This window comes from Suncus etruscus, chromosome 7, assembly GCF_024139225.1.
Source record: "Suncus etruscus isolate mSunEtr1 chromosome 7, mSunEtr1.pri.cur, whole genome shotgun sequence".
NCBI lineage: Eukaryota > Metazoa > Chordata > Mammalia > Eulipotyphla > Soricidae > Suncus > Suncus etruscus.
Window position 1 is genome coordinate 112536742 of NC_064854.1, and position 24122 is coordinate 112560863.

The 24122-nt window shown below is 37.6% G+C and overlaps 1 protein-coding gene across 4 annotated transcripts in view; it reads left to right on the top strand.

Annotated features, from left to right (window-relative positions):
* The window catches only part of CADPS (calcium dependent secretion activator), a 569958-nt gene that overhangs the window by 496128 nt on the left and 49708 nt on the right, over nucleotides 1–24122 (top strand). For all 4 annotated transcript variants that reach the window (XM_049777276.1, XM_049777275.1, XM_049777273.1 and 1 more), the window contains one exon: nucleotides 23821–23853. In XM_049777276.1, coding sequence (XP_049633233.1) covers nucleotides 23821–23853 — 33 coding nt within the window. The remainder of the gene's footprint in view (nucleotides 1–23820; nucleotides 23854–24122) is intronic.

Here is a 24122-nt window from a genome sequence, read left to right on the forward strand (position 1 = left end):
ATTTATTGGTAATATTAGTAATTATTTCTCATGCACAAAATTCTAACACCACTCCCATCACCAGTGTACCACATCCCTCTCTCAAGCACCCCAATAGACCTCCTCCTTTATTTTAAATTTTATTTTGTTGAAACCATTGTGATTTACAAAGTCCTTCATAGTTGAACTTCAAATATGCAGTGAATTAGAGCCATTTCCACCACTAGTGTCAACTTTCCTCCACCAACGAACCCAGAATGCATCCTATACCAACAGCCTTTGCCCCTCGGCCTACCAGTATAACAGGCCCATTTAAGTTTAGATTATTATAGTTTGGGTCTCTCTTGATTCTATTGTTGTTGACATTGGCTTGGATATTTAATTCTGTCCTCATTTTTCCCACCAATGCATCTGAGGCCACTTAGCCCCTGGCTCCCCAGCCTTTCTTTTTTCCTTTCTTCTTAGTTTAATAGCAAAATACAGAAATATGTGGTAAAAACAAAGTAATCAGACCTCCTTCTTAAATCTCCAACCCCACAAGGCAATTATGTTCTCCCATTATGTTCCCCTAATCAATTCTCTATTATATTTCCTTTGAACTTTTATTGCTACCTTGCTATGTATCTTAAATTCCAAATATGAGAGATCATTCCATATCTTTCTTTTTCCTTCTTAACTCAGCATGATATTCTCTACTTACATCTATGTTGCTACAAATTGCATGATTTTACTTGTTCATAGAGTGGCATAATATTTCATTGTGAGTATATACTACAAATTCTTGATCCTTTCATTCTTAGTTAGGAATTTGGGTTATTTACATATCTTGGACATAGTACTAAGCATAGTGAGGAATGTAAGTGTGCCTAAATTCTTTCAAATTTATGTTATTGTGTTTTAGGGATGGATAGATGCTAAGGAATGATATCACTAGGTCATATGGTAGTTCTGTTCCTAATTTTTTGATAAATAAAAGTTTAACCAAACTATTCCCACTAATAATAGATGAAGGCTCCTGCTCATCAGTCCAACAACTGCGGCCACCATGTTTTAAATGATGGCTATATAAAACCATTTGAGCTAGGAATTGTATAGCTAGGAAGAAATGTTTCTTATCTTTACTTTTAGTAAGTTATATTTAGGACGCATAAACGGGGTGAACTTCCTTGGGGAATTTTTCTGGTCCATTGTTTCCAGTAAAGTACTCTTTATTTTTTGTTTTGTTTTTCGGGCCAAACCCACTTGATGCTCAGGGGCTACTCCTGGCTAAGTGCTCAGAAATTGCCCCTGGCTTGGGGGGACCATATGGGATGCCAAGGGATCGAACCACGGTCCTTCCTTGGCTAGCGCTTGCAAGGCAGACACCTTACCTCTAGCGCCACCTCACCGGCCCCCAGTAAAGTACACTTTCTGCTAAGTTTCTGTCAGCTAGTGAGAGCCAATTCTCTACATACTGACACTTGGTAATGTCACTTTGATAAGGATAAGCAATTTAATAGTAATTAACTTTCATAATGGAGGGCATGATTATAATCATCAATTGTGGATAAGAAAACTGAGATTCAGAGAGTACATGACTGCCTAAAAATGCTACTTTGCTAACTTGGATCAATCATTATCATGAAATATTTGGACATGAGAATAAAGCATTAATATTGAACAGAGCTGTGTCTTCATTTTCATTGTCATCTTCCTCAGTCATATTTTTTTACATTTTTGGACCACACCCAACATGCTCCTGGCTTTATGCTCAGGGATCACTGTTGGTGGAGCAAAAGATGCCAGGGATCGACCCAGGTTGCTGTGTTTAAGACAAGCACTTTATCTACTGTCTTATCAGTCTGGCTCTAATCATATTATTTTTACTCATGCTGTTATTGTTGTTACTATTGCTTTCTCCTTTTCCTCTCATTTTCTTTCCTCTTTCCTGCCCCACCTCTTTCTCTTCCCTTATCTGCCTTCAGCTGTGTAAAACACTGTTTTCCATGAATAGAATATGAACCACAGTAACTGAGATGATGTTTGATTCTACAAAGACTCAGTATAAAAATCACTTCAATTATATGGTGAGGTTATTTCCTTTATGTTTTTATTTTAATTCATATTCTTTTATCATGCAGTAAGTCTCCATTTAGTATTTAGTGACTTCTCACACTTCTCTCAATTTTCCAATATTCATCTGTAACAAAGATTGAGAGAGAAAAAGTGAGCATGCCTTTGGTGGCCAACTTCACTGCAGGAAAACAGTTCCTCCTAGATTTAATTGTTTTACTTATATTTTATTTCTTTTCAAGTGTATCTTATTGGAAGTGACATTGATTTTTCATTTGTGGTAGTGAATAAAGCATCCTATTATAGTACAGAATCTAAAGAATGATCTGACATAAGAAAAATTCAGTGACTAAGCAAACATAGTACAAAGGTATGTGGCCAATTTTCAAAATCAGGGAGGTGGTATAGATGTGGAAAATTTTGAAAGCAGTGAATCATTCTAGCCACCCATTTTAGCAGTGTGTAAACTAAGCAGAGTCACTGATTTGAACAGCTAGTTTAATAATAGCCCAGACTATCTAGTGTTACCATTTGTTTGTTTTGCTCACTTTTTACCTGAACTGAAAGGGAAATATGGATGTGTGTGTGTGAGTGAAACAAATAAACAAACAAAAACAGTTCTCTGCGAGACAAATTGCCACTGACAGTGATAAACAATCTATACCCTCAAGTTCAGGCTGAGTCATTGGGGGAGGGAGAAAAGAGGGTTTCAGAGGTGTAGGTGTTGCCTTTATGCAGAAACATTACCATTCAGAAATACCCATACTGCCCTCTTTTGCTCAGCACAGGCATATGCAAATGCCAGGAATGCAAGACAAGGTTCTTGCCCTATCCAGCTTGCTTTCTATTGTGTTTCGTAATCTTGAGATGTTCTAAACCTGAATGTAACAGATGTAAACAGACCCTCACATAAAATCAAAAGCCTATATGGAGGTTGCACAAAATTAAAGCCTTTTTCATTTTCAGTTTTGGTTTTGTCTAGAATGAGAGTATCAGAGTTTGCTGCAGACGGCTCAAAAGCAGCAGCAGCATTAAGAGGGCAAACTCCAGGATCCAACAGATTTGTGTCCAGACATCAGTTCCATGATGCCCCCAGCTGGGGATTGTTTTAGGCAGTCATATACTCTCTGAGCCTCAGTTTTCTCATCCACAATTGATGATTATAATCACGCCCTCCATTATGAAGGTTAATTACTACTAAATTGCTTATCCTTATACCAGGCAAATAATAAGCATGTAACCATTGTGAAGTCTTGAGAGCATTTAAAGGGTGGGTTTGAAAGAGCCCTTGAGCCTTGCAGAAATCCTCTCTGGGAATGAAGGATTGGGACAGAATTGAGGAAAACTGGAAGGAAAAACAGGTCTACTTCATTTGGGCATCTGTTCAGAAGCCCCAGGGGGGAAGAGAAATGAGAACATACACTTCCTGGACCCACTTTCAGTGCACAGTACCCTGAGCAACAGGAGACATGAACAATTCTCATCATTAATGAGGCTGTAGCTCCTAATCGGTGCATGGAACAGAATGCTTTTCCTTAATAGAGATCATTTCCCTGCCTCATGCCCAACTCCCCAGCAGTGCCAACAGCTCTTTGTTTAATGAAAGGTAGGGACTCCGAGTAGTGTGGTAGGATGAGTTGTAGGAGGGCATTATTATCCTCATTACTATGATAATAGTTTAATCACAATCAATATTTATGATCATGCACAGAAGTCATGCAATCAATAGGCAGCCCTGCAACTCGGGATTTTCGCATCCTCGTCTATGGACACTGTCCAGAAAAGCCTGGACCCACTCTTACCTCCTCCAGCCTTTCTGAAGCACGACAGCGGTCCTCAGAAGTCATTTTAGAATAGCTATAATGGTTACAAAGGCAGTTATGAGCCTTGTTTATGATAAGAATATCATCAGAGAAGAAATGTATTAACTTTCAAATTGCTTCCACATTTATCACCTGAATCTTGCCTTCAGATATTGGTGAATTATCTTGTGAAAAATAAAAGTAGGGCATCCTGCATTGAAGTCTCAAACACATTTGGTTAAAGTCAGACCCACTTTGATTTAAATGTTATCTTTGCTACTTCTTAATCGTGTTCCTTGGGGAAAGCAACTTAACCTACAATTTTTTATACAAATTGATTAAGATAGTGTTACTTATACATGGACTATGTATTCAATGATTTTTCATGAGACAAAATAAACAACAACTCGTCTCAAAGTCGCCTAGTTAATTGTTGAGAACTCAGGAATTAGAATCTAGAGTAGGAATCCCAAATCCTCTTTTCATTATCTTAAAATGTCGAAAACTCATGTCATCGATTGTACTTTATTTTAAAACATGTGCCTGCTTACTTTTTCTCTAGAAATGAGTCAAATTTTTAATATAATAATTTTTTGAGCAATAGTCATCTGGTGAATGACCTATTAGAATGTTTTTTGGTGTCTCAGTTCCCACATCTGTAAAATAGCATTTTTGCTCTTTGTACTTTTTGAAAAAGAGGAAAGCAAGATGACCTCAGACATTTATGTATCTGTCACATTTATGTGACACTTAAAGGGGTCCACTACTTCACAGTTGGCCATAAATATCACTAATCTCTAGCAACCATGTAGATATTTCAGCCTTCTGGTGACAAAGCTCTGTGACACCATCAAACTGTCTTAGATTCCAGATATGCTGTTTTTTTCTCCCATCTTCAAAATGCGTTGGAAGGGGCTTTCATTGTAATTGTCACTTGGCCTCAAGCAGGAGCCACTGAGGTTTGCTCAACTGCTCACCCGCACATACAGTCCCAGTACATCCACCCACTGGCACATTCTGTCTCCCCCAAGCAGTCAGTCAGTCCCTCAGTTGGCACTTATAATTTATTCATCTTTCCAAGATGCACTTAGAGCATCCAGATTATGTACGAGGGGGTTTTGCTAGGATTCGCTAATGCCTTGTAGAGGACACATCTCAAAATCCTGATTTCAGTTTACCCGAAAGCCTTTGACATTTATTTCCCTGAAAAAGATGCATCCTTCCTGTGAAATATTTGAATGTTGAAATTCAATCACTCTTTAATTTTTTCAAATATAATTTATGAAGAAAATATACATCTATGGTTTTTAAATTTCAAAACACTCATAATAATAATAATACATTTTAAAGCCACATTTCTCTCATGCTTCTTGCCATTTGCAGGTCCTTATACCAGAAAAGATTCTCTACAATAATTTTGATTTTATCTTTATGTCTAAATGTTATTCTTTTTAATTCACTAAGATTTATTTATTAAAATTTACATGTAACATTATCAAATTAATTAGAGTTATACAACACAAGATTTTATATTTAATATCTACTACAATATAAACACTATAGTAAGTTTAGTTACCAGACATTCCCATACATAAATAAAATTTTTTTCTGGTGATGAGAACTTTTAAGAATACTCTCTTAGCAAGTTTTAAACATGGAGTGTAATGTTAGCTACCACCACTATGTTGTACATTAAATCCTCATGACTCATTAATTTTTTTTTAACTGGAAGCATGTACCTTTTGCTTCTCTCCTGGCTCAGGGATGACTCCTGGCAGTTCTTAGGGGACCAAATGCAATGTTAAGGTTTGAACCAAAATCTGCTGTAAGCAAAGCAAACAACTAAACCCTTGTACTATTTCTATGTCCCCCTTTGCCTTTCTTAATTCATGAAATACTAAACTTACATTGCTATTTTATGCTTTATCACTCTGAAGACATTAACTCCATGGTATAATATAAATGTAAAGTAGTTCACTTCACCATCTTTTCCTTTTCTTCACTCATAGTCTTTCAATTAAGCCAGTACCGTTTTACTCTCTTGTCACTTTTATAACTTTTTTTTCTTTTTCTTTAAAAACTTTAAAGAACACCATTCTTGTTACATCCACAAAATGAGGCTATTGAACTTGTATCCTTTCCCTTTTCATATTTCTTCTTCTAATTTATCTCTGTATCAAACATGGGAATTAACTGCATATTTTATAATTTTATTCGATGAGTATCATAATAAAAAGTATAGCAAATATGGTTAGTACAACTGAATATAAAATATTGTTGTATCTTTTGTTTAAATTTAAGCAGTCATATGTAACTGTCGGATAGTTGAATAGTCCAGGGCTAAACTAAGTTTCATATATAAGTCTGATTACTGGTAATAAATAAATTTCCCCCCAAAAATTGAAAATAATAAGATCAGAAGTAGAGTTCTTACTATATCCTGGGATCTAGGCTAAAACTCAAGAATTCTATGAAGAGTGTTATGACCTCCATTTCATAGTTTAGTAAAATGAAGTATGGAAACATTAAGACATTTATCTAAAGGGACATAAAACACAAAGTATAGCGGGGCAAGCCTATTCAATAAGTGATGTTGGAGAAAATAGTAATGTACATACAAAGAAATGAACTCAGGGCCCGGAGAGATAGCACAGCGGTGCTTGCCTTGCAAGCAGCCAATTCAGGACCAAAGGTGGTTGGTTCGAATCCCGGTGTCCCATATGGTCCCCTGTGCCTGCCAAGAGCTATTTCTGAGCAGATAGCCAGGAGTAACCCCTGAGCACCGCCGGATGTGGCCCAAAAACCAAAAACAAACAAACAAAAAAAAAAACAAAGAAATGAACTCAGACCTCTCTAACACCATGCACAAAAGTAAAATGAAAATGATTTGAAGACCTTTATATCTGACCTGAAGCCATAAGGTACATAGAGAAAAATGTAGGCCAAGTGAGTGGAAGAAAAGAAAAACAAATGGGACTACATAAAACTAAAAAGCTTCTGCACTTTAGAGAAAAAAGTAACCAGGATACAAAATCTTCCCACAGAATGGAACAGACTATTCTTTCAATTCCCATCTGATGAGGGGTTAATACCTAAGATATGTAAGGCACTAAACAAACTTAACAAGAAAACCACACCAAAGCCCACCAAAAAGTGAGGAGAAGAGATGAGCAGAAAGTTCCTCAAAGAAGAAATACAGATGTATGAAAGGCATATGAAAAAGTGCTCCACATCATTAATCATCAGGGAGATGCAAATCAAAACAACAATGAAATATTATCTCACACCACAGAGGTTGGCACACATGAAAAAGAACAAGAAAATCCAGTGCTAGTATAGATGCAGAGAGAAAGGGGCTCTCCTTCACTGCCTGTAAAATGCAAAATGGTTCATTCTTTTCAGAAAACAATATGGACATTCTTCAAAAAACCAGAAATTGAGCTTCTTTATGACTCAGCAATACTGCTCCAAGAAATAGAACCAAAAAACCCAAAATCAGAATGCAAAAAAGCCCTCTGCATAGTTTTTAATTTTAAAGCAGTTTATTTATTAATTGATTGATTGATTGGTTTTTGGACCATACCCAGCAATGCTCAGGGGTTTCTCCTGGCACTCTGCTCAGAAATCACTCCTGGCAAGCTCGGGAAACTATATGGGATACCAAAAAATCGAACTGGGTCGATCCTGGGTTAGCTGCATGCAAGGCAAATGCCTTACCACTATGCTATCTCTCCGCCTGCCCCCCCCCGCATTCTTTTTTTATTTTTATTAATATCTTTATTTAAGCACCTTGATTACAAATATGATTGTAGTTGGGTTTCAGTCATGTAAAAAACACCCACCTTCACCAGTGCAACATTCCCATCACCAATATCCCAAATCTCCTTCCTCCCCACCCCCTCTAGACAGGCTTTCTATTTCCCTCATTTATTCACATTGTTATGGTAGTTTTCAATATAGTTATTTCTCTAACTGCACTCATCACTCTTTGGGGTGAGCTTCATGTCGTGAGCTGGACCTTCCCCCTCTGCATTCTTATGTTTATTGAAACACTATTTACAATAGCCAGAATCTGAAAACAACCAAGTGCCCAAGAACAGATGAGTTAAAAAAAAGAAACTGTAGTACATCTACACAATGGAATACTATGCAGCTGTTAGGAAAAATAAAGTCACAGAATTTGCTTATACATGGATGGATATGAAGAGCATTATGCTGAGTGAAATGCCTCAGTGAAATAAATACAAAATAATCACTCATTTGTGGGATATATATAAAAACAAAAAAGTATAGAAATAATTTTATGTTTCTATAAACAAGGGTCAGGAGAACCAGACCATGCCATAAATAGTGGGGGAGGTCAGCTAGGGCAGAAGAAGGGCTACTATGACAATGACAGTTGGAAATAATTGCTCTGGACAAGAACTCACTGCTAAAAGGATATAGTGATATGCATGATACCTCTCCAGTAACATTACTGCAAATCACAGTGTCTAAAAGGAAAAAAGGAAGATACACACACACACACACACACACACACACACACACACACGATGCCTCCATGGAAGCCTTCAGGAGAGAGGGCAGGGAGCGGGGTGTGAGGGAAGTGGGGATGTTGGTGGCAGAAGTGTACACTGGTGAAGGAATGGGTGTAGGATGTATGATTGAAATTCAATCACAAACAACTTTGTAACTGTGTATCTCACACTGATTCCATTAAATAATTTATTTTTTAAAACATTAAACAAAAAATATAAAATGACCAATTTTATTTTTATGAAAGACCTTTATCTAGTCGGTGATAGATCTAAAATTGGGCCCCATAAGCTTCAACTTCAGAATCTCTGCCTTAAAGCACTATTTCTTAACTGGATGCCTTATGGTCCCCCTTTATGCCTTAAAATAGTCCAAGAAAATCACAGGTGAATACCATATAAATGGTGTGCCATGGCTTAGGACTAGTGACCAATTGGTTGGTCAGGGGTTGGGGGAGTCACACAGGAAGAAAACAAAGTCAAAAGGGAGCTATCACAAGAAAAAGGTTAAGATACACTACTCTGAGCAACCTTTTTCTACTATCCCTAATTCATAATTCACTTTCAAATATTTCCAATCTGCTGATCAATGATCTGGTCACAACAGTATTCTCCAATGTTGATCTGTATATGTATGATCTGTATATACATATATATGAATTTAGATGCAAATCCTGCTCATTCCATTTCTAACAGAAGGAAGAGAATATAGACAAATATAGGAAGTCAGGGCAAAATAGCAGAGGGATTCATAAGTCCAATAAGGCTTTGCTCTTTGGCCTGGAAATTACATTAATTGCATAGTAGGAATAGAAGTTAACATATATTAGAATTTGAAATGTTCTTTTATTATGTCTCCTTATATGTATCATACTCAAAAGAGTCCCAAAACGTACAAATGAGACCATTGTAATTAGAGGGAGCTAGGAATATTAAACACCAAAAACAGTGCCTAACACATGTTACCTATTGTAATTCTTTATCTGCCAATATGCCTCACTGACGAGGAGATCTTTATTTATTCTGATGTTTCCCTTTTTCTCTTACTACAGTTTTATTTATCCTTGAGCTACAATTTCAGAATTATTATCATACTAAAATATTAAAACTCTTTTGTTTTATCACTAGAGTTTTACAATAACTTTCAATATGGGGAAAGAGCTTTCTATCCTATGTTCTTCCTAGACCAGCTTCATACCGCCTCTGACAGTTTCTTAACTTTAGAAGGAATCAAAGAAAACAATTCACTCAGCCTCTTTTTAATAACAGATAAGAAAGGACGTGAGGTGAATAAGTTAGGCAAGTGGCTAAGATCAGTGCTCAAAGGAAGGTTTGAGAATTTGTTTTGTGATTTTTTTCCTCCCACCTCACTGCCTCAAACTAAGTCATGTCGTTTCCAACCACCAATTCTAGTCCCAGTGCACTAAAAGATTGAAAACCATATCTCCAGAGGAGAGATGCGAAAGACATGTGGTCAGGCACTGTGTACCCTCTTAGTACATGTGCCAGTCCATTTTCTATTTTACTTCATGAGGTATGTGATCTTTGTCAGACTGACTCAAGTTCTGTGCATCATAATTTAAAAATAGCCATAAACATATGTGAATTACTGTGCTCCAATAAAACTTTATGTGCTGCCATCACTTCCAGATGGAAGGAAACCTAGTTGTTCTTTTGGTAATACTATTAAGTGATGCTTATTGAACTCTCTTACTGTATACTAGGAATTGGAGTTGGAACTTGACATGAAATAAACCCTTAAAGTTTCACGAGAATGCTTGGAAAATGATAACATGGTTATCTTGATTGTATATATAAGGCCATAGTAACTGTGGACGATTGAATGATTTTCTCTAAGTAATTCAACTGGTTAAGTAGTTGATCTTACCAAGATCTGCCTGCTCTGATTTACCTTCTTGTAGAGGCTAGATTATAAGTAGGTAATAAATAGCTTTTCCTCCTTCCCAGTGTTATCACGCTTATGATGAGGAAGTTGCAAGTCCTTAGTGTGAGTGCTCCCATTCTAGACGAATGCACATATATTTTATATATTTAGGTGAATGTTTGTGCTCATGTTCACCGAGGTTCACCCTCATTTAACTGTGGTGATTACACACATTCTGATTGTTGTATTCAATATAGTTTTTTTTCTTTTTTATTTTGACCAAAGTGGATTACAAATCCTTCTCAGTAGTATTTGAGGTACATAGTGACATTGAATCAGGGGCATTCCCACCACCAATGTTGTCCTCCCTCCACCCCTGTTCCCAGCATGCATCCCATATCACCCCTTCTTTGCTCCCCGGGCTGCTAGTATAAGTGGTCCCTTCTGTGTCTAGCTTGTTGTTGGAGATTGGGTATCAGTTCTGTTGTCGTTGGCTTTGGATTTGGTGTCTAAGTTTAAACATTTTTTATTTCTACTCAATGTTCATACGACTGTTTGGTCTTGGTGCCCTCCATTATTTCCCCCTTAATTTGTGAGGCAGAACAAGATGGTTCAAGTTATATGGTTCTGTTTGAAGGTAAGAAAAATAAAAGGAAAAGGAAAAATGGAGCAAAAATTCAAACAAGCAAAAAATGGAGTCCTTCTAAAAACTATAAAATATGGTTTTTGAGGGTATTCACACGTATACTCACTGAGTGGTTGAACTCTTGACCTTCAGTTTTCACACAATTTTCACAATATTTAGTGGTGCTCGTTAGGCCAAGGATAAAACACTTTAGTTACAGTGATCACACACCTTGCTTTGCAGCATAGATAACACACCTGTTGTGGCATTGGGGATCCCAAGAAGAAAGTTAGCAAAACTATGCTTGCTTGGAGCATGCACATGGGAGTATTACAAGGGATCAAACTCATAGCTTCACACACCAAGAACTTTGGGACATTGAGCTATCCCCCCAAGTCCCCCAAAATAGCATATTATTTTCATAGTGTCACCAACTTGATGTGGTAAAAGCACTCTCTACTCTATAGCCAGCTCCATCATCTATTTATTTGTTTCTTAATAATTGTTTCATGCCTTTCATTTGCTTAGTCTCTTACAGCATTATTGTTTATAAATTGGGAATGATGAAATGAACCATGCAAGATTATCTGCTGGTGACTATATATGAGTTGATTGTATATAAGGTTTCTAATACAGTGATCCTTACATATGGGTTACATAAGTACTCTTAAAGGTTTGTGAAAAGTCAGATTTCTAATTAGTTTATTAAAGTCAGAGGACTTAGGATTTCCCAAATATTGTCCTAGATCATCATAGACTTTCATAGCACCCTACAGGAAAATGAAGTTGAACTCTAAGGGTTGGCCCTAATTAACACAGTGACTCTAATGTAGTCAAAAATTTTGTCTTCGCTCTATGTGGATTTCACATATGAAAATTTTGTCAGAAAACATATGCATTGGGTTTTATCTCTGCATTTGGAACTCATAAACTAAAACATCCATTTAGCTGGACCCATACAGTTCAAATCGAATTGTTCAAGGACCAAAGCTATATGAAGTGGGTGTTGTAGAGGCAAAGCAGCACTATATTGATTATCTTGGTAATTTATTGCTGTGATCCAAATTAGTGACTTATAGGAGCCTTTCTTCTTTTTTTCTTTCTCACAATTATTTTGGTCAGGAATTTGGGGAGAGGTTTGAGATTTAGAGTTTGGTCACTGACTTGGATGCACTCAGCAGGTGGCTGATCTGGGCAGCAGCTGTATGTCTGATAACAACGTGTCTCCATGTGACTTCTTTCTCCCATATGGGGTCTCATCCTGCCTATCTTCTCCTCATGACATGGGCTTCTTGCAGTATGGGAGTCTCAGAGTAGTCAAACTTATGTGGCAGCTGGCTCACAAGAGTGAGGAAGTGGCAGCTGCCAGCCCTCTTCAAGACGAGGCTTAGATTTGGCCTGGTGTTACCTCCATCATATTCTGTTGATGAAAGCAGTCATAAGCCAGCCAAGACTCCAGGGGGAATGGAGGAACAGATTCCACTTCTCAATGAGGGAGTGGCATGCCTGTATAGAGAGCAAAATAATTGGTGGCAAGCATCTTTGGAAATAAGCCACCATGTTGTGAACTGGGCTGGCATCCACATTTCAATGCAGAGAACTCTTTGGAGCCATGCTGGCCTTTTTCTATGAGGTGAGGCCTGAGAAGCAAGGGATAAATAGATCAGAGAGGGTTGAGACAGCAATCTGGCCTCGAGCCAACAAAGAAGGGCACAAGTAACATAGACCTCTTACCAGAGAGTGTGATAACACTCACCTGAAGTGTTCTAACCATGAAATAAAAGCACCATGTCTAGGGATTTAGGTATTTGAAGTTTAATTACCATATCTACATAACCCAATCACTAGCTTGGAATTTCATCAATCAAAGCAATCCCTTTGGAGGAGACAAGGAAAAAGAGCATAAAAATTAATAGTCAACACTTACTAAGTACATGTTATATTCCAGCCCAGTAAAGATTTTTTTTTATTGTTTTTGTTTTTTGGATTTTTGACCCACACCCACTGATGCTCAGGTTAGTACTCGCTCTGCACTCAGGAAATACTCTTGTCAGTGCTTGGGAGATCATATGGGAAATCAGGGTTAGAACCCTGGTCGGTATTATGCAAGGCAAGCACCCAACCTACTGTACTATCACTCCAGTCCCCAGTATGTTTTTTTAACTAAATGAATTGGCTTAGAATAATGTCCTGCATGTTTTAAATACTTTAAAATACGCTGCCTTTTAAAAATACTAGTAATCTATGCAACCACCATAAGAAGAGGTATTCTCATTGTCACTATTTCCAAGGACACTAATGGAAAGAGAGATTAGTTAACTGACACAGTTTATGAATTATGCAACCATGTATCAGTCCAGGTGTCCTGCCCCCAGATCTCTAAGATGATCTGTGTTAAGGAAGCAGATGAAGGAGCGGCATCATTATCCCACAGCAGAAGTCCAAAAAAGGCATTCACTGAATCAAGTTGTGTCCTTGAAATAATCGTGAAATCAGCACTTTCTAGGCCCAAGCAGAGAAATCAACTCTTATCTATTGTAGTGTCAAACACAGAAGGTTAGAGTCCTCCTGTGCAGAGAAAAATCATTTCCCTGGTTGATTTTATAGTTTTACTATGTTGGGTTTTTTTCCCCAAGAGGCCGTGATGGGGAGAAAGCAGAATGCAAGCAGTCACTAATGCAGTGGTATCTGTTCAAACTTCTCTTTTCTTCCATCTTTTAGTCTTACCAGATTTCTGTTTGCAAAAAGGGTCTAATCCACTGGGGTTTTTTGTCTGTGCATTGATTTAATAGTATCAAACCCTGAGGTCCTCTTGGTCTGCACCTGGGTTGCTTTTTCCTGTAATGAAGCAAGAGAAGTGGTTTAAGCCCCTGCCGGGCTCCCTATCAAAGCTACCACAATGATTAACTCGGGTCCCCCCTTATTAGGACCCAAGCCAGAAGAAAATCCCTTAGTCATCAGCATTGTGGATAAAATCCCAGAATGGTGAGTGGCTCAATGAACAGGATTACCTTGGGCACACTGAAAAAATAATGGGAAGGGTCTCAATAGAGAAACCATTAAGCCTGTCTACACATATTAAGTCAGGTGGAGGGTTTGAGGTAATTAGCTGGGACATTCAGTTCAGAGGAAACTGTTCCGGACCATTCTGCCCCTGAGTAAGTGAAGATAATTATTCAAATCCCTCATACATTTTTCCTGGACAATCTTGGAAAAAAATGTCTGTGTCTTATACACACACACACACACACACACACACACACACACACATACAACATGTTATGGTACTCTGGCATGTTGGTCAATACAAAGTGGTTTGAAGGGGGCATTGGTTTTGTATTTATAGTTGAATGATCAGCCTTTTAAGAAATGGGAGATCCAAAGTTATAACTTCTTAGCTGTGTGACTCTAAGCCAAGTCACTTCATCCTCTCCTCAGTCTTGATTTTCTTCAACTGTAACGATTTTAAATATAAATAGGACTTTTTCCAATCAAAGATTCTTGTAAGGATTTAATCTAACTTTTTTTTTGTTATTACTAACCCATCAGCTGCCAAGTAGTAAGCATTAAAAATGCTACTTATAGCTACTAGCTGTTGAATGGGCATCAGGCATTCTGAATATTTGGATTTTACCTTGGGATTTCATCGAAAAAAATGGGGCCCAGTAACCAAGGAACAAACACTTTCATTCCCTACAGCCCCATTAATATGGCACCTTGCATCACATATGTTCTCTATTACATTGTAAAAAACAAGAACATAATTACTCACAGAAAATTTTGAAGTCACAGTTTTCACCTATTTTAGTACACGCAAGAGTAGTTGAATCTCTACTCAGTGGTCCCCAGAAAATAATCCTTGACAGTGTGGAGTATTTGGGGGGAAGTTTGCTAGTGATGGTGATGCAATAACATTGTAAGCCTAAAACACAAACTTTAGCAGGAAGGGAGCAGGGGAGAAAAGGAATGAAGGAAAAGAGAGAGGGAGGGAGATATGGGGGGAGGAAAGCAGGGAGGGGAAGAAAAGAGGGAAGACGAAGGAAGGAAGGAAGGAAGAAGGAAGGAAGGAAGGAAGGAAGGAAGGAAGGAAGGAAGGAAGGAAGGAAGGAAGGAAGGAAGGAAGGAAGGAAGGAAGGAAGGAAGGAAGGAAGGAAGGAAGGAAGGAGGGAGGGAGGGAAGGGAAAGGAAGGAGGGAGGGCGGGAAAGGCAGAAAGGAGAGAAGGGAAGGCAGGAAGGAAGGGAAGGAAGGCAGGGAAGAGGGAAAGAAGGGAAGGCAGGAAGGAAGGGAAGGTAGGAAGGAGGGAGGGAAAGGCAGGAAGGAAAGGAAAGCAGGAAGGAAAGGAAAGGCAGGCAGGAAGGAGAAAAGGAAAGGAGGGGGAGTGAAGGAGGGAGGGAGGGAAGAAATCAAATCAGGTGTTTGGGGGAAATGATCACCTTTGATTTGGAGGCATATGCTTGTTCAAGAGAACAGTAGATATATATTATAAGAAAAAGCAGCGCAGTCTAGTCCAGAGAACTACCCTGTCACTTGTACATGAACTCATTTATGCTGTTGGAGAGAATAAAGCTTTTATTCTGCCTCAGATTTGGAAGGTGACTTCTCAGTGGATAAGGTGTTGACAGAACTGGCAGGAAGTATGCCAGACTGGGAATCAGCTCTGGTTCCTGCTGGTAACCTAGGGGATATCCCAGTATCCCTTTATGACAAGAAATTATTCATGATCTCCAGGTAAAATTGTCATCATTGTCTCAGACAAGTTTTATAGGGATTGTCAATCCAAGAAACTAATCATTGCTATAATCCTGATCTGAATAGCTATGTTTAGTAGCTCTTCTACGATATGCCCAGTTTTGTGCTACACACATCATTTAGTCCACACAGACTCCCTTTTAGTAACATCACTCTTGTCCCCTTCACAGAGGAGGTTAGAGATATTAAGTAAATTGTTTTAAAATATCAAACTAGAAAAAGCAAATGCCCAACATCAAATTCTGGCCAATACTAGAGCCTATCTTATGACCTTTACTAGAAATCTATATTCCTTTTGAATTACTTTATTTGAACACTGTGGTTATAAGATTGTTCATATAATACAGTTGGGTTTTTTTCACACTTACAAAGTTGTTCATGATTGAGTTTCAGTCATACAATGTACACCACCATTCACCAGTGTACATTTCTTACCACTAATATCCTCAATTTACTTCACACTCTACCCTCAGCCGTCTTTGCCTGCCTCTGGGGCATTCTCTCTCTCTCCTCTCCGCTCTCTTTTTCCTCTCTTTCTTTTTTCTTTCTTTTTATTTTCTTTCTTCTTTTCTTTTCTATTCTTCTTTCTTTCTCTTTCTTTCTTTCTTTCCTTTCTTTCTTTCTTTCTTTCTTTCTTTCTTTCTTTCTTTCTTTCTTTCTTTCTCTCTTTCTTTTCTCCCTCTCTCATTTTTTCCCCTTTTTAGACACTGTGGTTGGCATTATTGTGACTGAAGGAGTATTTATCTTTTTTGTCATTCCCATTTGTTATCCAAAGTGAGCATTTTCAACTATCATTTGTGATAGTGGCCCCTTCTCTGTCCTAATGCTCTCTCCCAAAATTTGTGGCAAATTTCTTATCATGGCAATAGGTCCTCCTGGCCCTTGTCTCTTTGTTTCTGAATATTATTATTATTATATTATCTTTTATTTTTTTGTTTTTTATATTCCACATATGAGAGTGATTATTCTGTGCCTATCCCTCTTTCTCTGATGCATTTCACTTAGCATAATACTCTCAATATCTATGTATAAGCAAATTATACGATTCCATTGTGTAGGTGTACCACAGTTTCTTTATCCACTCATCTGTTCTTGGGCACTTAGGTTGTTTCCTGAGTCTGGATTTTGTGATAGACATTTCCTCAATGAAGAAATACAGCCAAACAGCACATGAATAAATGTTCCACATCATTAATCAGATAGCTGCAAATAAAAACAACAATGAGATATCACATCACACCAGAAAGACTGGCACATATCAGAGACCAACAGCAACAAGTGTTGGTGCAGATATGGAAAGAAAGGGGTTCTCATTCTGATAGAGTAGTTCTCACTGCTGATAGAACTATCAACTGTTGTGACTGTTTTGGGGTGTCGAATTTTTTTTGGAAAATAATGTGGATATTCCTCAAAAACTAGAAATTGAGCTTCTATATGATACAACAATACCACTCCTAGAAATATACCCTAGGAAGCCAAAATCAGAATAAAGAAAATACCTCTGCATTCCTATGTTCATTGCAGCACTATTCACAATAGCCAGAATCATTAATACTATATTAAGTTTAAAAAGGTCAAGGAAATTACATACAAAAACACCTTAAACAACCTAAGATGAGAAACATTAAATGGCAAAGTTCTGTAAATAATGCTTTTTAAAAAATGAGTGTCATTCGGGACCATAGTGATGGGATGGGCATCTGCTTTGCGCAGAGCCAAACCAGGTTCAATTTCATGAATTTTGTATAATCTTCCTAGCACCTCCAAGAGTAATTTCTAAATGTAGAACCAGTGCTCTCTTCCTGAATATTGCTGCATTTGCTCCAATGACAAAAATAAAAAATAAGTGTCATTTATAAAAATAACATACATCACATGGGAAATGATCTTATATAGCTTATAAGGTCTGTTATTTATTGATCTAGAGAAAGCTGATGTATGCTTGGATTCCCAACATATATATTTGGACATAATTCCAAAGTCCTGGTGGATTAGAAAGTTTAAACTTTCCTGTCCATTTAGAGTATAGCATTTTCCTATGGGTATATAAAAGGCATGTGATGCTTAAAGGTCACTCAATTCATGTTAGACAGAACAACTTCCAGAAACAAGAGTTAGAATCCTGATTATAAATATGTGCTTATTTTGCCATATCTCCAGAAACCACCTTTGAAAAATTGATGACAACTTCCTACTACTTAAGAAGAGACTAGAGTAACAGAAATGGAAAGAACATTTGGTTAATTTTTCACATAAAAGAAAGGCTCACATCAAAGGCATAAAGGGAGCCTTTATTTTACCTATTAAAATAGGGAGGTGTTGACTAACAGAGCTGGACATTTCCTCACTGATCTGTACTTCCTCTGGGGCCCCAGTCATTTTACTTATATTCTGATTCGGTGTTCTGGAGCAATATTTTAACCTTTCTCCAACCTTGGTGCTTTTCCAATCTTTCTTTCCTGTGACCTCATTGTCCTACCAGTTGGCTCCCCATCTTGTGCCATAGCCTTTAATTTACACAAATATTGTAGTTTTCTTGGAATATTTGCAGTTGAGAAAGTTGCTCTAGAATGCCATAAACAAGTTCAATCCTTCTATATGAAAACTCCTTAATTATTACATAAAGATGATTCATCTTCTTTGCCTTTAGAATTTTTTCAGATAAATTGCCTTTGCTTTCATTTTCCTTTGTGGGAATCATACCCAGTGATGCTCAGGGGCTATCTCTGGCTCTTTGCTCAGGATTAACCCTATGTGGTGCTCAGGGGACTAATATATGCAGTGCCAGGGATTAAAGTAATGTCAGCATAAACAAGGCAATCATTTTAACCTCTGTACTATCTCTCTGCTCTTAATTTTTTTTTAGAAAATATCCAGATGTTCTTGACCTTATTATTAACATCTCCTTTGAAAATTCAATGGCAGGAATAAAAAATTAGGGCCCAGAGAGATAGCACAGCAGTGTTTGCCTTGCAAGCAGCCGATCCAGAATCAAAGGTGTTTGGTTCGAATCCCAGTGCCCATATGGTCCCCCGTGCCTGCCAGGAGCTATTTCTGAGCAGACAGCCAGGAGTAAGCCCTGAGCACCACCGGGTGTGGCCCAAAAACCAAAAAAAATTAAAATAAATAAATAAAAAATTAGGTTCAAAATATTTGTAAACAACCATAGGACTACCATTCACTCTGAGGTGGACTTCCCCCTTTTATTATGAGAAAAGGAAAAAAATTAATAGGAATAAACACATGTCAACAGTTATTATATAAAAAATAAACCTAAGATATTGACAATAGGTATATATCAGAGAATGGATGGTTTTCATTCATGACACAGAGGTTGGCACAGCTCCTCGAACTGCCTTGCAAAGAACAGAATTTGACTGGTGTCATTCTCTCCAGATTGGAACTGCATGTTAGTGGTAAATGGAGAGTGGGTGTGTTTAAAGGTTGATCATTTCAGCTGTAGCAAAACTCCTACCAATTGCCAAGCACCAGTTTTTTTGGAGTAAAGGGGGTGCTTTCTGGATGAAAAGAATTATTTTTGAGATTCTACTTTTCCGTTATTTCTGAATTTATTGTACTTTCTACCTATGAGAGGTAGATCAGAAATTCCAAAGGAAATACTGAAGCTCAAGAGATTTCCTGTGGATCTTGGCATCTCTGCCCTCTGGTTGAGAATGTGAGCAAATAAGTTCCTTGAAATCTCAGGGGTTTAGTGTTCTTAAATGTAAATGAAGAACAAAAATAACATTTTGCAGATTGGTTTAAAAAAGAAACTAAGATAGATAGTGCTTTGCAAATTGAAAAGCAATAAGTAAATATTAGATATTATAAATGGAGGAACTTGAAAGAAAGAAAAGCTTTGTTGTTGTTTTTTACCTGAACTAAATTTTGAAAAAAAATTCAGTGGAAAGATTAAGGGAATTTTTTAGTAGCAATCTTAATTGGTCAAAATCTGGAATGGCTTTCTTAAGTCCCATTAATAGTCCATAGTCATTTCCTTCATCCACCAATCTTTCTAGTCAGCTTTATAGGCAAATTTATAGGCATTTAGACTGACTCGTGCATGATTTTTTATTGCTTTATTTAATCACCATGGTTACAAAATTGTTCATTGTTGGGTTTCAGCCATACAACGTACACCATCCTTCACCATCACCAATATCTCTCATCTCCCTCCCCTATCCCTGCCATGCCATGCTCTAGGACAGGTAACTTGCTTCTCTCTCTCTCTTTCTGTCTTTCCTTTCTGACACTGGTTTTCATTATTGTTAATGGAGGGGTGATTTGCCTATAATTCCTCCACTTTCAGCATTAAGTTCTTATCTAGAATGATCAGTTCCAACTATCCAACTATCATTGTCCTAATAGACTCTTCTCTATTCTAGCTATACTTACTGGTCTATGTAACAAGCTTTCTACTCTGAGATGGACATCCTGACCTTTGGCTCTATTATCTCTGAATGTTACTACCATACTATCTCTTGTTTTTCTTATAACCCACAGAAGAGTGAGATTATTCTGTGTCTACCCCTTTCCCTCTGGCTCATTTCACTCAGCATGAGTGAATATCCATTTAGAAGCAAATTTCATGACTTCATTTTTTCCTAATGGCTGCATAGTATTCCATTATATAAATGGACTATAGTTTCTTTAGCCACTATTTATTTCTGGGCATCTGAGTTGCTTCCAGATTCTGACTATTGCTAAACAGTGCTGCACTAAATAAGAAGTACAAAGGGTATTTTTGTATTGTGTTTTTGTGTTCTGGGAGTATATTTCTAGGAATGGTATTGCTGGGTCATATGAAAGCTCAATTTCTAGTTTTTGTTTTGTTTTGTTTTGTTTTATGGTTTTTGGGTCACACCGGGCAGTGCTCAGGGGTTACTCCTGGCTCTACACTCAGAAATTGCTCCTGGCAGGCTTGGGGGATTATATGGGATGCCAGGATTTGAATCACCTTCCTTCTGCATGCAAGGCAAACACCCTACCTCTATGCTATCTCTCCGAGCCCCAATTTCTAATTTTTTAAGGAATATTCATGTTGTCTCCCAAAAAAGGCTGAACCAACCTCCATTTTTACCAGTAGTGATTGAGAGATTCTTTCTCTCTGCATCCACACCAGCACCGTAGTTCTTGTTTTTCATGATGTGTAGTGTCAGATGATATCTCATTTTTGTTTTGATTTGCATCTCTCAGATGATGAGTAGCATTTTTTATTTGCTTTTTGGCCATTTTTGTTTTTTGAGGAAATTCTGTTCATTTCTTCTTCCCATTGTTTAATAGAGTTAAAATTTTTTTCTTGTAAAGTTCAGTCAGAACTCTGTATGACTTATATATTAACTCCTTATCTGACAGGTATTGAGTGAATAGTTTCTCCCGTTCCATGGCTAGTCTTTGTATCTTAGTCACTATTTCCTTTGAGAAATAGAAGCTTCTGAGTTTAATGTAGTTCTATTTGTTTATCGTTGCTTCCAGTTGCTTGGCCAATGTTGTTTCGTACTTGAAGATGCCTTTAGATTCAATGTCATGGATTGTTCTATCTACATTTTCCTCTATATATAAAGGTCTTTAATCCATTTTTTTTTGTTGTTTTTGGGCCACACCCTGTGAGGCTCAGGGGTTACTCCTGGCTATGCGCTCAGAAGTTGCTCCTGGCTTCTTGGGGGACCATATGGGACGCCGGGGGATCGAACCGCGGTCCGTCCTAGGTTAGCGCAGGCAAGGCAGGCACCTTACCTCCAGCGCCACCGCCCGGCCCCTTTAATCCATTTTTATTTGACTTTGTGCATGGTGTTAAGGAGAGATCTTTGTTCATTTTTTTGCATGTTGATGACCAGTTTTCCCAAAACCACTTGTTGAAGAAGCTTTCCTTTTCCACTTTGTGTTTCTTGCTTCTTTATCATAAATCAATTAGTTCTAACACCTTTGGATTCATCTCTAGATACTCGTCTATCCATTATAATTATTTCCTGATATGCTCCATTTTCTGTTAATTATTTAAACACCTTAAAGCCAGTACTTGCCAGTACTTGCTTTCCTCTCTCCCCTTTTCCTCTTGCTCTCTTCTTTCCTTCCTTTCTTCCTTTTTTCTCCATCCTTAACTTCTGCCCTAGTTTTATGGGTGCCCTTTTTAACCAGGTACCAAATGAATCATAGAAAATTCAGCAGGGGTAAGAAATGTAGGATATAGACTGTACAAAATTTCTGAATTGTTACTGGAAAAAGAATGTATAAGGATCTAAGAGAAAATATGACAAAAGAAGCTAGAAATACCTTGGGTGTGCTGGCAATGATTTCAGAAGATAGGGTGCATTGTTCTCTCAATAATTAATAGATATGTGTAAAGTTTATTATAGTTTATGAAGCACTTTCTCAAATTTTCTAATTCCATCACGATACCAACTTTTCAAAGTATAGTTTCATCCTGTCCTAAAAATCTAGAAATCACCATTAAGGGCATTGAGGTCTTTATCTCTGATTCAAGGAGTTCTGGCATTTTAGAATTTTCTGTTGTTATTGTTTTTAATGGGTCACATCTGTTGATGTTCATGGTTTTGGCTCTGTGCTCAGGCATCATTCTTAATAAGACTCTGGAAGCTCATTTTAGAATGTTTAATTCTAGGGACCAGAGAGTTAGTACAAGGATTAAGGCACTTGGCTTACTCAGGAACAACCTAAATTCAATCCCCAGCATCTCATATGTTACCCTGAGAATCATCATAAATAATTTCTGAGTGCAGAGCCGGGAGTTAGCCCTGAGTTTCTCCAGGTATGCCCCCCCCCAAAACAAAACAAAACAAAACAAATTTAATACTAAATCCTGAATTCTTTTTCTGACCCACTTTATTGACTCATTGGCATTTGTTCCTTAGGAATTAATATTTTTTAAAGTGGCTTTTCAAGAAAAAGAAGGAGTGGAAAATGTATATGATTCTATATATTGGTTTCAGTCACATGAAAAGAAGTCTATCAATAAGGCAAAAAGGCATCCTAACTGCTTTTTGTACAATCTGTCTTTTCATTCTTCTATAAAGTCAAAACTCTGACCTCAAATATCAAATGTAGCCTATCAGTCTCGTCTTTGCCTAAAAAAAAAAAAATTTGATCAAAACTGATTCATGGTTTTGTTCCTTGAACCAAATTTTTCACTCGATTTTCATAGCATACACATTCATTCATGTAAGGTTGGTTTTATTTCACATTTGTTTCTTACTTCCCAAACTTCATGTGTATTTACTCTTCTATCAGCTCACTGAAATAGGTATCTATTAATATTTTGGGGAGGGGGCACATCCAGCAGTGCTCAGGGGTTACTCCTGGCTTTGCACTCAGAAATTGCTCCTGGCAGGTGTGGGGGACCATATAGGATGCCAGGGATTAAACCCGTATCTATCCCAGGTCAGCTGCATGCAAGGCAAACACCCTACTGCTGTGCGATTGCTCCAGTCTCATCTATTAATATTTATCTCCATTTGTAGAGGAAGCAAATGAGACTCAAAAAAGTAAAGTAACTTACCCAAGCTCTCATAGCTTACATATCATGGAGCCATGTATTGAGTCCTGGGACTGAGTCCAAATTTTTTTTCCCTATTATAATACTCAGTTATACTTGCTTCCCAAAACTGAAGGTAAATTTAATAAGCATATCAATACTTCCTTTCTGGATTTTTAAAGAATTATGGTACCCACCCATAGTCATTCATTTCCCTACCACCAACTCCACCATGTTCCCTCCTCTTAAGAGTTAACTGAAATGAAAAGCTGAAAGATTCAATTAGGACAAACTTATTATCAAATTTTGGAGAACAAAGCAATGAGATTGCAACCATGGATCCCAATTAGGACTATGTACCACCCTAAAAACAGGTTTGGATTTAGCGTGCAGAACTGTTCTCAAAGCTTTCCACCTACAAAATACAAATCGGTGAAAACATATTTTCTTTCTCTCCTTATCTCTTCTCTCATCTTTGTTCCCCTGCCTCTCCTTCTGCCTTCTATTTTTCTCCGAAGCCATGTCTCTATAGCTTGGGAAGAAAATAGCAGACAGATTTTATTTTTTAGTACCTTTCTGTGTTTCCTGGTCAGCTCCATGTGCCAGCATATTGTTTTAACTCTGGTGGTAATACAGCATCGAGCTGTGAACAATTAAACATAAATACCAGCCTCACTTCCCTCTCTTCTTTCCTCTTCAGGTGAAGGCAGCTTCCAAATATGTGGATGTACCTGTGAGTATTTGAAAATTGCTTTCGTGGGGTTATTTTTTCAAAACTTTTTGAGAATGTTCATGGTGCCATTTGCATTTGTTGTTGCTGAATTATACATACCTCACTTGAATCACTAGAAGAAGGGCAGTCAAGAATACTTCTTGATAAAAATTTTCAGATCATCCTAACATATAATTTCTTTCATGAGAAAAGGAGAGCTTGAGTGAGGGAAACTCCAGTTCACTTCCATCTTCATTAACCTTGGTCCTTCGGGTAGATTTCATTCTGTT